General features: G+C 38.4%; 1 protein-coding gene across 1 annotated transcript in view; it reads left to right on the forward strand.

The window, feature by feature from the left end:
• The window catches only part of Zdhhc17 (zinc finger DHHC-type palmitoyltransferase 17), a 63,860-nt gene extending 50,494 nt beyond the window's left edge, over positions 1–13,366 (forward strand). The window contains exons 11-17 of the mRNA XM_041668828.1: positions 1,613–1,737; positions 2,633–2,695; positions 6,156–6,249; positions 7,303–7,386; positions 8,369–8,526; positions 9,390–9,484; positions 10,608–13,366. Coding sequence (XP_041524762.1) covers positions 1,613–1,737; positions 2,633–2,695; positions 6,156–6,249; positions 7,303–7,386; positions 8,369–8,526; positions 9,390–9,484; positions 10,608–10,746 — 758 coding nt within the window. The 3' untranslated portion in view covers positions 10,747–13,366. The remainder of the gene's footprint in view (positions 1–1,612; positions 1,738–2,632; positions 2,696–6,155; positions 6,250–7,302; positions 7,387–8,368; positions 8,527–9,389; positions 9,485–10,607) is intronic.
• Positions 13,367–14,442: the final 1,076 nt, after the last annotated feature.

Raw genomic sequence — 14,442 nt, forward strand, 5'->3', positions numbered from 1 at the left:
TTGTCCTTAGGTTGTGTTTTCTTTGAGACTGGATTCTTTGGCTATATACCTTTCTCTTCTTTGATTTTATTTTCTTGAAAGTATGCTAATGTAATTGTTATGCCCTTTCTCTTCGTCTTTCATCTTCTCTATGATTAACTGAAGTGAATTTGTCTAGACTTTCGTGTTTTCTGTGATCAGCTGTAGGGTGATTGTTGGTGTCAGGATGACAGCATGTCACCGTCTGACCTGGCTGCCTCCATCCACCTTTTCTTTGCCCAAGAGAAAGGCTTAGCTGTGAACTCCTGCGCAGGGCTGAGCTGGGATCACTTGCCGCAGCCACCCTGAAATGTTAGCGGTGTCGAGTTCATTCTCTCTCACTGTGGATGCTAAAGCATAAAGGCCCACAGCTGAGCGAGTAAGAGAATGCTTTCCATGTGAACAATCGGCAGTCCTTTCTTGGTGCTGGTGTGAAAGGCAGGCAGTGTGTCACTAATGGGCTATAGATTGGTATTGCTTAGCAAGTGCTGATGGTGATCCTTTCCTTTTCCCTTTGTGCTTCTCTTGGATTTCATGTGGGTGTTTGGTGTTCAAACACATGTAGGATTATTTCATTAAAGTTCTTTTTATAACTGCCTTCATGAGAAATATAAGCATTGCATGTACATCTTGTTAATTCTTTCTGCATTGCATCTTGAAAATGCTATTGAGTGAACCAGATATTCTGTATTTCAGGACTCTTACTGCCTTAGCAATTTATTTTTTATAGTTTTTAATTCTTTTATATTTATAAATGCCTAGTACATTTGTTGTATTTTTATTAGGTAAAAACTCTGTATTTTAGGAAGGTTTAAAAATATGTTTTCTAAAATTAACATCAACTTGAATATGTTGAAAAAAGGTAAAGGAGAAAATTGATTGGCTTTCCTGTAGTCAAGTGCACCCTGTAAGTATATAACTATGCTGTTCTCCTGCGATTCAGGCAGCTAGAGAGAGATGACTCGGTTATTCGTGCTGTGCTTCTACAAGGCCCGAGTGTGCTTTTTGGTACCCAGGTCAGGGGCTTCCAACTGCCCATGTTCCAGCTTCAGGGCATCCAGGGCCTTCACCTGTCCTGTGAGCACTGCACTCACACGCACAATCCCCCACAACACACACCCCCACACCTCCCCCAGGGATACAAATGAAAATAAATACAAATCAATAAAAAGAAAAAAAATCCATCAGAGAAGTATACACAGGCCAATCTGATACAGATAATCCCTTATTGGGACACTTCCTTATAGGAACACGAATCATCACAGATATCTGAAGAGTTTCCTATTTTTGGTGCAAGAAAAAAATATGTATCTTTGAATGTGAAAATACCTTCATTTTCTCAAAAGCAATATTGACCTACTGATTTTTTTTAATGTTTACTGACTTTTGAAGTATCATATAAAATTTTGCGACATAAATTTATTAGAAAGTCATATTTCATGTTTTTGTGCTTACTTATGAACACTATGGGAAAATATATTTTGGTTTAGAAAAGCTCCACCATTTTTGGTTGATAGGTGCTCTTGTATGGTAACATCATATGGATTATAAATCTCTAACAAACTTTTGTTTTAGATTCCTTAACTTTGGATACATCTCAACTTTTTATTTATTCACCTTCCTTTCCTCGCTAATAGTGTTGCACTTTTCTACAATTTTGGAAAGTCTTGGAAATCAGACCCAGGGATTATTAAAGCTACAGAAGAACAAAAGAAAAAGGTGCTGATGTACCCAGTTGGCTGCCAGTTTTTCATCCCTGATAGGAGAGGCTTAGATAAAAAGGAGGAAACTCTTAGAATTAGTGGCATTTTAAGCAGAGCTGTTCTTGTCCATATTCTCTGTGGGGTTCACCCTGGTGCCCTCATTATGCCTGGCTTCACAGTTTATGACTTAACTTCCTCTCCATTACCAAGGGTGCTCTGGTTGTTTGTAGAGATCAACATCTGAAACAGCTCTTTAACCTCCACCCCAAAGGATTCTGGGTGAATTACCTGTTAAACTAGAAAGCTATAAACTGATAGTGCTAAGTCCCCATTCCAGGAGCCAGAGTACTCCATATGTGACTGATGTAGGGCGTCCTTTTCCATGACACGGATTTGAAGCTGAATTCATGTAAACTCTTCCACCAGCGTAGACCTGGACCAGGCATTTTAAATTATTTCGAGAGCAGTTGTAGCTGGTGTGGGGAGCAATACACCTGTAATCTCGGCACCTGTCTCCCCTACAGTAGACCCTGTCTCCACACAGAACAATACACCTGTAATCTCGGCACCTGTCTCCTCTACAGTAGACCCTGTTTCAACACAGAACCAGAGAACAAGTCAGAGCTCATTTGAAAAGGAAACAAATCTTACTGAATCATTCCTGCTCATGATTGACTGACATTCACAAATGCTGTGGTCTCCTCCCCTTTTGGTAGACCGTATAGAAATTGTGCTGATGTTTTTTGATTTTCATACAGTAATGAAATGGCAAGAATGAGTCAGGATATCTTATTTGAGCTGAAAGAGATTGATAAAGATGGCATGTATGTTGATTCATAGTAATGGCAAAAGAGGTGGTGAGCATCCTTCAGTTTTGAGTAAAAAAAGTGTTTTGTTTTTTAAATTCACAGACAATAGTTGAACTTGCAGAGACTGGAAGTCTGGATCTCAGTATATTCTGCAGTACCTGCTTGGTAATATTTATTATTTTCTCTTCTTTCTCTCTTCCTCCTCCTGACAGGATCTCACATAGAGGGGGTGCTGGGTATGGGAAAGAGTCCTCCTCCCCCAGACTCCCCATGCATCATGCAGTCTGGAATGTCTGCCTGTGTCTGGTAGCAGACCCTGACTGCACACGGAGCCCTGCTCATATCTGTTCTCATTCTCTTTTATCCTTTAAAATGCAAAACCTGCTACTATTTAAAATTGAAAGTTTGAGTACAGCCTTTAAATCTTGAGTTTAAAAGTTACAGTGTAAAAATTCCATAGATTATTTTTCAGATAACACAGTCTTGTAGCAGATACAATTTGAGTATTTACTTGGAAGTGTCTGTGCAACTTGGAGTACTATATTGTCATTAAGTCTAAAAGTGGTCCTTTTGAATCGTCAGACATTAAGACTTGAAAGTATTCTTTATGAAATCAGTTATCGTTATGACTATTTTTATCATAGACATTTTAAATTTAAATTTTTGCTTCAATTTTTTATAGTATTTGTGAAAATACTTTAAACACTGCCAAAGCATACATGAAACTAAATGCATTTAAATTATATGCTGCAAGTAAACTAAGGTGTTGTTATTAGTACATGATCGTACATGAGTTAATAAAGTAAACTAAGGTGTTGTTATTAGTACATGATCGCACATGAGTTAATAAAGTAAACTAAGGTGTTGTTATTAGTACATGATCGTACATGAGTTAATAAAGTAAACTAAGGTGTTGTTATTAGTACATAATCGTACATGAGTTAATAAAGTAAACTAAGGTGTTGTTATTAGTACATGATCGTACATGAGTTAATAAAGGAGCTGGCATAGCTTACGATTACAGGGAGGTTTTAGACAGCTTGATTTCCCATTTGTAAATGAGTGCTCAAAGTGCACACTGCTCTGCTTTGGCAGTGGTTTTGGGCCCTGACTGCGTTCTTTTGCACATTCAGACATTATTTTACAAGGGTGGTTAATGCTGTCTGGGATAAGATCTCTTAGGGGGTGAAAGAACTGTGGGTAGGCTCCTGTTTGGGAGCCTTGTTGTGCCCCTTGGACACATCACAGGCATTTAAAAAGTCACTAAAAAGGAAAACATAAAACACACATAGGTATCCAAGACAGTTTTTAAAAATTCACCCACTTTCCTCCTCCTCTCTCCTTTTATTTTTGGAAAAAATTGAAAAAATGAATTCTTGGCCTCTTCAATTTGGGATCCAAACTCCTCTCCCCCAACACATACGTGATCATGGGCTTATGCACTCGTACACACACACACACACACACACACACACACACACACACACTTAGCAGCAACAGTCAACACATGTTCATGTCCAAAACCTTCAAGTTTAAACATGCAATTTGAGGTGGTGGACACCTGGAGTTTACCTACTAGAACCAGGCAGCTGGGGACAGTTGGACCCTAGAAAAAGCTGGTGTGTGTGTGTGTGGTGGGGGCACACATCCACAAGATAAAAAAGTGGAGAAAAATAAAACCAAATCAAAAAAACAAAATGAAAGGTTCGCTCTTGTTGAAATGCCTCAATAATGTGTATGTGTGATGGGGGAGAGGGCTGGGCTCTGTCTGTCACCCAAGAACAAGGACCACAGGGGCCAGTGTGGACTGAAAGCATGCCCTGCCCAGGGTGGGGTTAGTACATTCACACTTCAGCACCTCACACTCCATCCTAGCTCAGGTGAGATCACCCCTCAAGTCTCATCTCTCAGGCTGGTCCTGTGGAAAACAAGTACAGGAGGGTCTCTCTGGGTCTCTCTCCTACCACCACTCCAGTGTAGTTCTTGGGGTTTGTTTTTGTTTTTCCTCCCTAGAAAATAACAACCACTACTGGCTCAGACAGAAAAGTGAAATCTATAAATATTTATAGACCTATAAGTACTTCTATAAGCCCCATTGAGAAGAAAGGTTAGGGAATAATGGTTGTCACAAGGAAGGGAGGGGGCCAGTGGCCAGACCAGAGGGCGTCCTTGTCCTTTGCTGTCAGAAAAGGGGCATCCGCACCTGACAGAAAATACCTCCCTGCCTGCCTCCATAGGCTCCATTAAGCCAGGTGTCTTTGTTTTGTAGCAAATTGCTCAGGTTTTTTTTTTTTTAAAGTGGTGTTGTCTAAGGGACAATGTAGCTGAACGCTGGGAGTGGGGGATCATCCTGCTGCCTTCTAAGTAGATTTAGTCACATCTGTGAGAAAGAACAGCTCATCCTTTTATTTGGTCCACAGATCATTCTTACTGGTGTAAGAGCTTTCTACTACAGTCTACTTTTTCCTGGCTACCTCAGAATAGTATCTAACCTATGCAAAGTGTGGGGAAACGGTAGTGTTTTCACTGAAGCACTGGTATGGCCAGTGAAGGATCTCAGGACATTTGCTTCTCTTGTGGCTTAGTAGCTCTAGCGCTTGTCATAACTTCAGCAGTGGAGTTGGAACCTTTGAAGAACAAACACCTGTACGTTTGTTTGTTCCCTCGGCTGATTTAGCATTCAGAATACAGGGAGAGGTGCTATACATAGCGTTTCAGTGCTTGTAAAAACCAGAGCAATGGCTTTTTGTTAAGAAAGAGTGACTACTGACCTTTTTTATCTTCTTCCTTAGATATGGTTCTAGCAGGGGAATGTTGAACCTCATTTGAGATGGCAGAAGGCAGTTAACAAGAACATGCTGTTTTTTGCTAGATTTGTTAATTTGGGGAAGGCACCTTCTTTTAAAGATTTCTAATTTGAAAGGCTTTTACTTTTTTTCTGTCTGACTCAATTTTAACATGGCCTTCCTTTTAGCAAAAGAAACTTGTATTTAATAAAACGGCAACCAGCATCATGACCGTTACTCAAATGAGTTTCCATGTAGGTGTTAGAAAGACTGCTGTTTGTATTATTTGGAAATGTGAGCAATACAAATTGTGTAATCATTTCTTGTAACAAATTGGTCTTTATTCTTACTTTCTGAGAGTTGAGTCTCACACAGTTCTCAGTCACGGAAGAAACAGGGTTCAAGCCCAGCTGTTACCTTTTATAAAGTCATTCTCCATTCTCTCCTTCTCTTTTAGGAACTGTTTTAAGATTTCTTATTATGGAGTGTTTTACCTCCATTATTGCTATAGATTTTGTTTTGAACAACTTAACAGCAATTTTCTGGTTGTGTTGGTTTGGACTTGTTTGTATAATTCTCAAAAGACACAGTGCTGTCTTTTCACAGTTGTATTTTGAAAATGGAAATGGTGAGTTTTTCTTGTCTTGCTTTGGAGACAGGGTTTCTCTATGTAGTCCTGGGTGTCCTGGAACCCACTCTGTAGACCAGGCTGGCCTCGAACCCACAAAGATCCGCCTGCCTCTGCCTCCTCAATGCTGGGATTAAAGTCATGTGCCAGCCTTTTTTTTTTTTTTTTAATGCAGTGTTCTTCATTGTACTTTTAATATGTCTCTTAACAGATTCGGAAGCCAGTGAGGTCCAAACACTGTGGTGTGTGCAACCGTTGCATAGCAAAATTTGATCATCACTGCCCGTGGGTGGGTAACTGTGTAGGTAAGTTGTGTTAGCAATCTCTAAGTAACTTGTTAAGTTACTTTAGGTGACTAATGAAATACAGTGTTTAAATATAGTTATTTCTTTAAAACATTTTTAAATTTATTTATTTTCATTATATGCACTGGTGTTTTGTCTGCATGTATGTCTGCATGAGGATGCTGGATCACCTGGAACTGGAGTTACAGGCAATTATGAGCTGCTGTGTGGGTGCTGGGAATTGAACCCTGATCCTCTGGAAGAGCAGCCAGTGCTCTCAAACCACTGAGTCATCTCTCCAGCATCCTAGATATTCTTACATCCCACACACTTCCTAAATTAACTTTTGGCTGTCTATATAGTAACTCATTGAGATACATGTATGTGTATAGTGTGTGTGTGTGTGTGTGTGCGCGCGTGTGCAAAAATCCTTCGGGAAGAGTCTTAACTGTCTCCCTGTCCATTCTTTATGGTGCAAACGCTGTCTTCTTTCCCATTGAGGGACACGATGAAACTCATCTGACAAGGGAGGTAACACTTTAAGCATTGAGCCGGAGAAAGTAAGGTAATAGTAATATCTGAGAAGGCATGTGCAGAGGCAGAGAGGAATTCCACACTTCATGCTACTGGTGCAATCTGAGAGGACTGAGTCAGTGATCAGAAGGTGGCCTTGGAGACTGAAGGGCTGATAGAAAGGAGATGGTCACAAAGACTGCATGACTCTTGAAGAAAAAATCTTGATTGTAAGGGTTATAAAGGGAGATGGACCAGTGTATTAGGACCTCACACTGTAGGAGTAGGACTGAGAGCCATAACTAGGTTCTGTGTTACGTATGATGATTCCCTTGCCTTCAGAATGAGATCAATACTCTCATCATGTGAGTGTGACTGCAAAGCATTCTTATTTTAAAAGTTTTATTAAAACAAGTTTCTTGGAAACTATCTTACAGAATAAGTAATATATGTATGTGGTTAATTGTCCATGTTGTATTGTACCTTTCTTAGCGTACCTGGTAAAGATGTGTTATCAGTTGTCTTTTCTTAACTAGAATAAATTGCTTCTGTGTGTTTTAGGTGCAGGCAACCATAGATACTTTATGGGGTACCTGTTCTTCTTGCTGTTTATGATCTGCTGGATGATCTATGGTTGTATTTCTTGTGAGTACACGTAGTTTCTGCCTTCCTAAAACACAACTGTTTGTGTACTTAGATTACATTTATTGTATTAACAATAACAAAAGAAGGAAAATGTATCCAGTGTCTAGTACAAGCAAACAGTGCTCAGCGAGCTGCCTTTAGTGTGAATGTCCCTTGTTGGTTTACTAGCCACGGTGGATCCCGTGGTGGTGGTAGCTCTTCTTTCCCATTCAACGGTTGAGAAAGCAAACTTACAAATCAATTTGCATAAACTTGAAATACTTTGAAAAGTATGGTATAAATTATTGCTGTGTTAGCAGATATCAGGAGTTACTTTGTAAAGATCAGTTGTCACTCATTTTATCTAGACTTAGTGCTTTGCGAGATTAGATAAAATGCTGGTTCTGAGCCTCTGTACATGTCAGGTCTAGCGGAGCGATGCTTTGGATCCTGATTGAAAAATCAGTCTGAGAAAGACTTGCCACCTGCAGAAATAGCAATAAATAAAATGATAGAATAAACAAAATCCCCAAATAGAGATGAAGGAAAAGATTTGGTCCAAGAACTCACCTAGTATCCAGATCAACATATGTACCGGAGAACACTGTCCTACCAACCTGGGTCATTATTTCTATTAATAATTCTTGGTCCCAGATTTTGTGCTAGGCATCCCACCTTACTGAGGTGCTGGTCATGACTCCTGTGCCCCATTCACCAAAACCATCTCATGGATCTTGTCTAAAGGCAACGTTCTCTCCAGCGCTGGGAATAACGCTGTTATTCTTATCAGGCAGGACATTCTTCTTAAGTTTGGCAGCTGTTTATCCTAGTTTTTGCTCTGCTAATTTTTTTTGATGTGTTATAGAATTACTAAGCCTATAAAATCATTTGCTATTCTGTCATGAATTAAATCTAGATGGTTAGATCTTGTTCCTTAGTGGTGTTCACCATAACATCTGAGGTGAGCAGAAGAGTAATTGTGTCACCTCTCTCCTGAGTTTAGACTGGGGCCTTCACTGTGAGACCACATACACCAAGGATGGGTTTTGGACATACATTACTCAGATTGCCACATGCTCCCCTTGGATGTTCTGGATGTTTCTGAACAGTGTGTTTCATTTCATGTGGGTGGCCGTGTTACTCATGTGCCAGATGTACCAGGTATGTGCAAGTACTTTTTTCTTTAGTATGTTCACTATAAAACTTGTGCAATTTCTCTTTCTAGACACTCTGGCTTGTTCAAGATCAGTTTTCCTTTTTTTTTTTTTCTTTTTTCTTTCTGCCTCCTTTCACCCTCATAGTGTACTTTTAGAATACTTGGCATTTGGACATGTATCAGCTTGCATTGTGATACTATTAATTTTCATTTTAACGACACTGTTTTATTATGTACAAATACTAGTATTTATTCAACTCTTTAAGGAATCTCCTCTCTTTGGTTTTTGGGATCTTCCTGCCTCAGCTTTTGAGTGTTAGTATTACAGGCATATGCTACTTGCCACTCATTTTTTTTTTATTTATTTATTAAGGATTTCTGCCTCCTCCCCGCCACCGCCTCCCATTTCCCTCCCCCTCCCCCGATCAAGTTTGCCACTCATTTTAAATGAAACTGTGAAACTGTTCATAGTGTCTGTTGGTATATGTGCAGTGTTCAGTAACTTTTTTTTTCTTTCTTTGTGGTTTTTTTTTTTTTTTGGTTTTTCAGGAGAGGGTTTCTCTGTGTAGCCCTAGCTATCCTGGAACTAGCTCTGTAGACCAGACAGGCCTTGAACTCACAGAGGTCTGCCTGCCTCTGTTTCCCCAAGTGCTGGGATTAAAGGCGTATGCCACCACTGCCCAGTTAACCTTTTCATATTTAATTGGCTACTTTTCACAATTGCAGTGATATTGTGTGAACTGGCTTGATGATCTTCTATGAAAAACCAAGCACAGATTGTGTCTTTTTATTCTGTGTTAGACCTCTTGAGAATTTTGTTTATATTAAAAATTTGAAGGATAACAGACTGCTTTTTCTTTCTTCCTAGATAACATGTTTAGGTATTACTACAAATGAAAGAATGAATGCCAGGAGATACAAGCACTTTAAAGTCACAACGACATCTATTGAAAGCCCATTCAAGTATGTATATATTTATAAACATAACATTGTCCTCTGTTGCATGTTTTGTTAGAACACAAGCTCAGTCATGTTTAGTGACCTCATCAAAGGGAAGTGTTTTCTGTGGAGCAGCATCTGAAGTAGGGCGTTTCTTAGACTAGATTTCATTCTTACTGAAGGTAAGGTTCTTGTTGAAGTGGCATTAGTTCATCATACACCATGACCTAGAATCTGTCACATTAACTAAGTATACATTTATATTTATAAATATAATAATTTATTTTATTACCTTAATATATATACTATAAAATTTTAACCTCTCACCTGATGCTTAGAAGTAGTAGTGCCCTAATTTCATGAACTATTTAAAGCTGAATTTGTGTAAGCTATTACTAACCCTCAAGCTTCTCTGGTATGATTAGTTATTGTATACTTCTGGAAGGGAAACCAACTTTTACATAAATGAAAACTCGGGCTGGAGAGATGGCTCAGAGGTTAAGAGCATTGACTATACTTTCAGACGCCCTGAGTTCAGTTCCCAGCAACCACATGGTTTTTTATAATGATATCTGGTGCCTTCTGGCATGCAGGCAGAACACTGTATACATAATAAATCCTAAAAAAAAAAATAAATAAGCCTCTTATGAGAGATACAGGTAATACCTGTAAGGTGTAAATGAACTGCTTTTCTAAGTGTTACTGAAGACGGAAAGCCCCCAAGCTCGCCGTGACTTTCTTTATACATTGTTACTTTTATTAAAGTCCATTGTCAAATTCATACTGTGTATAATTAATTTCGTCTTTACTTCTTTTTCCAATTTTGGACATAGTTCGATTTATTGGCAAAGGGCCAGTAATCAAGGAAGTGTGTGGTGTGTTTGTTTTTGCTGGTGTGTGTGTGTGTCCATGTGTACATGTTTTAGAAGCAAGTAGTATTTAGGGCATTGGAGTGAAGTAGTTGGGTCACTTTAAAGTACAATTGTATAATGTTTTAAATTAGCAAAAATAAGATAAATACTGGTAGAGCTGAGGAGAAACATGAGCACCTGTCTATTTTAAGCTTAGGAGAAAATGTTAACATGAAAAATTATATTAAGTCATTTGTACTAACTGAATTCTCCTTTCTTTTGGGGTCTGATTTTAGCCATGGATGTGTAAGGAATATTATAGACTTCTTTGGATTTCGATGCTGTGGCCTCTTTCGTCCTGTTATCGTGGACTGGACCAGGCAGTATACTATAGAATATGACCAAATATCAGGATCTGGGTACCAGCTTGTGTAGCAGTGTCTTTTATCCTATGAAACAATTTTGCTGAGTGGTGCCTGAAGATTGTGTCTGTCCGTGTCTCTCTCTCACTCGAATCCACATCATTGGAACAAATAGCATGCTGTATGTAGGGCTAACAGTGAATTTTATGGTCTTTTTTTCAATACTTTTACTAACGAAAGCAAACATGGACAGAACACACTGCCACTTCTAGGAAGAATAAAGATCATAAAAATGATTTTCATGGTTCTTAATGTAGGAATTCATAACATACTCAATTTTTTGGTTTTGTTCTCATAACATTTGTCATGAAAAAGTGAACCTACTCTATTACTAGAGATGGCATACCGAGAGTCCATGTTGTTATAACGGAAGCAAAATTGGTGTTATGAGGCTAAATTGTATTATGCAGTACTTAAGAGTATTGTATCTATTCCAGGAGAATTGTCATAAATTGATGACTAGTATTATGTACATTTTAGATGTACATGTAAATACTGTGATGAAAATCATGTGGTTTTATTAAAGATCTACTGTACTGTGTTCTCAAAGGCACGGGGAAATAATGTTCACGGAAATGTGCTCGCTGTTCCGTTACACCAGCTGTCGCACTGCTGGTCTCTTCTAGTTCAGTGAAATAATTTCTAGAAACCTTGCTTTGAGGTCTCACGGTCTGATAATAAAGCACTTGCATGAGTATACTAAGTCATAATATTTTGTTGACATTTAAAGCCCTACTAAGTGCATGTTACACTGCATAGAATGTGTACTCGCAGATGCCGTCCAGTGAAGCATAAATTAGGATTTAATTTCATGTGCAAACAGCCCAATTTTTTAAAAAGTTGAGGTGGATTTTCAACAAGTTCAAAACAAATAAGCTAATGCAAAATTCATATTAATCGAGATAAGTGGATATGCTTCTTTTTCAATTCTAAGCTGAAAAATAAATTGTAGACAAAATAATGGAGTCTCAGCTAAAGATGGAGCATGATCTCTGTACATAGCACATGTGAATTAGTGAGAAGCTAACGGGACATTCTTTTCTTTAATGACCGATCAGAGATAGAATTTAAGCCCCAGGGTTGTTTTAATTTTTCCAATATTGAATATGTTTTGAAGTTTGTAACGCTTTCTGAAACAGTCTTGGAGTCTACTGTTGAATGTGATGCACTAATCAAGTTCTGTTGCAGCGTTTCCATACCCTCCTGAGTGACTGTCACTGCTTCCATGGCATTGTTTTCAGTGAGACTGGGTTTAGTCCTCTTAAATGCTGTAGCAAACTGTGGTTCCCTGTGGGAGGGGATGGGGCGGGGCAGACTGAGACAGACCCTAGACCAGTGTAAAGAATGTGTATGTGTATATAAATAATTTATCAAATAGTTTTCTCTTTGTGTCTATATGTATTAGTGTTTTTAAAGCTGCTCATTTCATTTTGTCCAACCAAAAAGAAAAGGGAGATATTAATGAGCTTCTAGTGATGTTCAATATTACTGTTAATAGGCACTCTACCCTGCAAGTTCACTGCATGTCCAGTGCTAGGTAAAATTAGTATTCCCTGTAAAATACTGGCTACAGGTATTAAAGCAATCTAGTGGTATACCCGCCCCTTGCCTTAGTAAGAGGAGCAGTGAAGATGTATATAGTTGATGTGCAGTATTTCCAGTACTACCGTTTTTATAGTAATTGCTTTGACCATAAGTCACCCCACCCAAAATGACCCTTATTGTATTTAAGGGTTTTAATATTAGAATTGGCATATGTACTTTATTTTTGAAAAGGGAAGAGATGGGTGTGGGGTGGTAATAGCGTTGTACCTTTTTGTCATAGAATGTAAAAAAAACTGGTTAGCTGTACAAATGTCTCTGCTAGTTTTGGCTAATAATGGGGGGAAATTTAGGTAATTTTTAAATTCAAAGGTTATTTATAAAATGCTAGGATTTGTTTTAATTTTGTATTTCGAGTCACTTCACATGAAGACTCAGTTGCAATTTTTATCAGATACATTTTTATCAACAGTTAAAGACTATGGTGGTTCTGTTTGAATATGAATGTTGTTACCATGTTTTCTTTGTGGTACAATATTCTTTCCGTGTAGAAGAGATGCTTCTCAGTAAAGCAGACAAACCCTGTAGATGTGTAATTATGTGGGAAATATTTACAAGGAGATGCTTTTAGTACTAACCATTTCATGGTCTTCATGACGTCTGCACCAGCATTGTCAGATGGTCTGGAGGCATCCGTGCATCTGCTCGTTCCTTACTGTGTGGCTTGTGTGCAACAGTTTAACCTGCTCACACGCTCAGGCTGTGTGGACGTGGCCCTCCGGAGCAGCACTTACTGCTCTGCTGGGTTCTCAGCTCTGGACGTGAATTCTTTGGAGTTTTTTCATCCATATTTTTGTTGTTTGTAGTTTATTTTAAATACTAGGCATAAAAACGCATCTTACTTAAGCTATGAATGTTTTTATTTTATATTTTCTTTATTTATAACTGTGCCAAGTATTATTTTGCTACTTACTGTGTTACTCTGTGGAAAGAAAAACTTGTAAAGTGTTTAATAAATTAGTCCTCCTTACATAAATTAAACCTGTCAAAATTTTGTAAAATATTAATCAAAATAAATATTGACTCTTAAATGTGGTGTTTGATCAATTTACTTCGAAGAAAGCGATGAAACTGATATGAAAATATTCTATATTTCTATCATGATCAGATTGGAGTCGAGTGCTGCAGGATTTTGTGGGAATTTACATAAGTGAGTAAAACTGGTGATATTCTAAACTCCGTGTGTGTGTGTGTGTGTGTGTGTGTGTTCGTTTCTCAAAAGGAGACTTTTTTTCTTAGTATATTTTGGATTCTGGAGTTAATGAGGACCTTGGGAAATCTATGAATCTGGATTTTGATTATAAGTATGTCTAAAGCCTTAAAATAAAATGTTGCAAAATGATACTTATGAAACTTTGATTCTGGTCACTTCAGGTGCTAGGCATGACAGAAAATTTAAAAGGCAAAATTGTGGTGAGACTCTTGCCCATCATTCGTGTGTTTTCCTGCAGTCTCAGCTGCTGGACTCAAGAGTAGTTTCACATCATAGTTTGCGATATGGAACAGAAGTGCTCGAGGGACAGCGGTTTGCACTCCACTCCATGGCAAGTGCCCTCTTCATTGCTTCATTGCCCTTGCTGTGGGAGGCCTGTTCTGTGATGGGGAGCCTGGTTCAGGTTAGTTATCTGAGGAATCTGAGCTATCCTGGGTCAAGGCTTGTTAGAAAATCGCCCTTAACTTCATTCACAAAGTGCTTACATGTTTGTTAAATGTATTTGTAACTTTTAAAATAGAAGATGTGTTGTTGCGAGTAAAACACCTGTATTGGGCTAGTCACACACTCCAGGAAGCCAGCTTAGTTTCTGTTTACTAATGACTAGAAGTGAATCTTTTACTTTCTTGCCCAGGCTGGAACTTGGAATCCACCTGCCTCTGTTTCCCAGGTAGCAGGGATTTTAAATCACCACACTTTGCTTGATGAAGTTTTAATAGATGACATTTTGGTAATTATTTGTATTTATATCATCAAAAAGGTTCATTGTGGCTTAGATATTTAGATTTAGTTGTATCAGATTTGCAGCTGCCTTGGTTCTGTCAATTTAGTTTTACCGAATTTGGAAATTTCTTAGTCATTCTTCAAGTATTTTTCTGTTTTCCCTTCTCAAGA

Source organism: Microtus oregoni, unplaced genomic scaffold (assembly GCF_018167655.1).
Source record: "Microtus oregoni isolate MIOR12 unplaced genomic scaffold, Mior012 000001F_ref0000356, whole genome shotgun sequence".
Classification (NCBI taxonomy): domain Eukaryota; kingdom Metazoa; phylum Chordata; class Mammalia; order Rodentia; family Cricetidae; genus Microtus; species Microtus oregoni.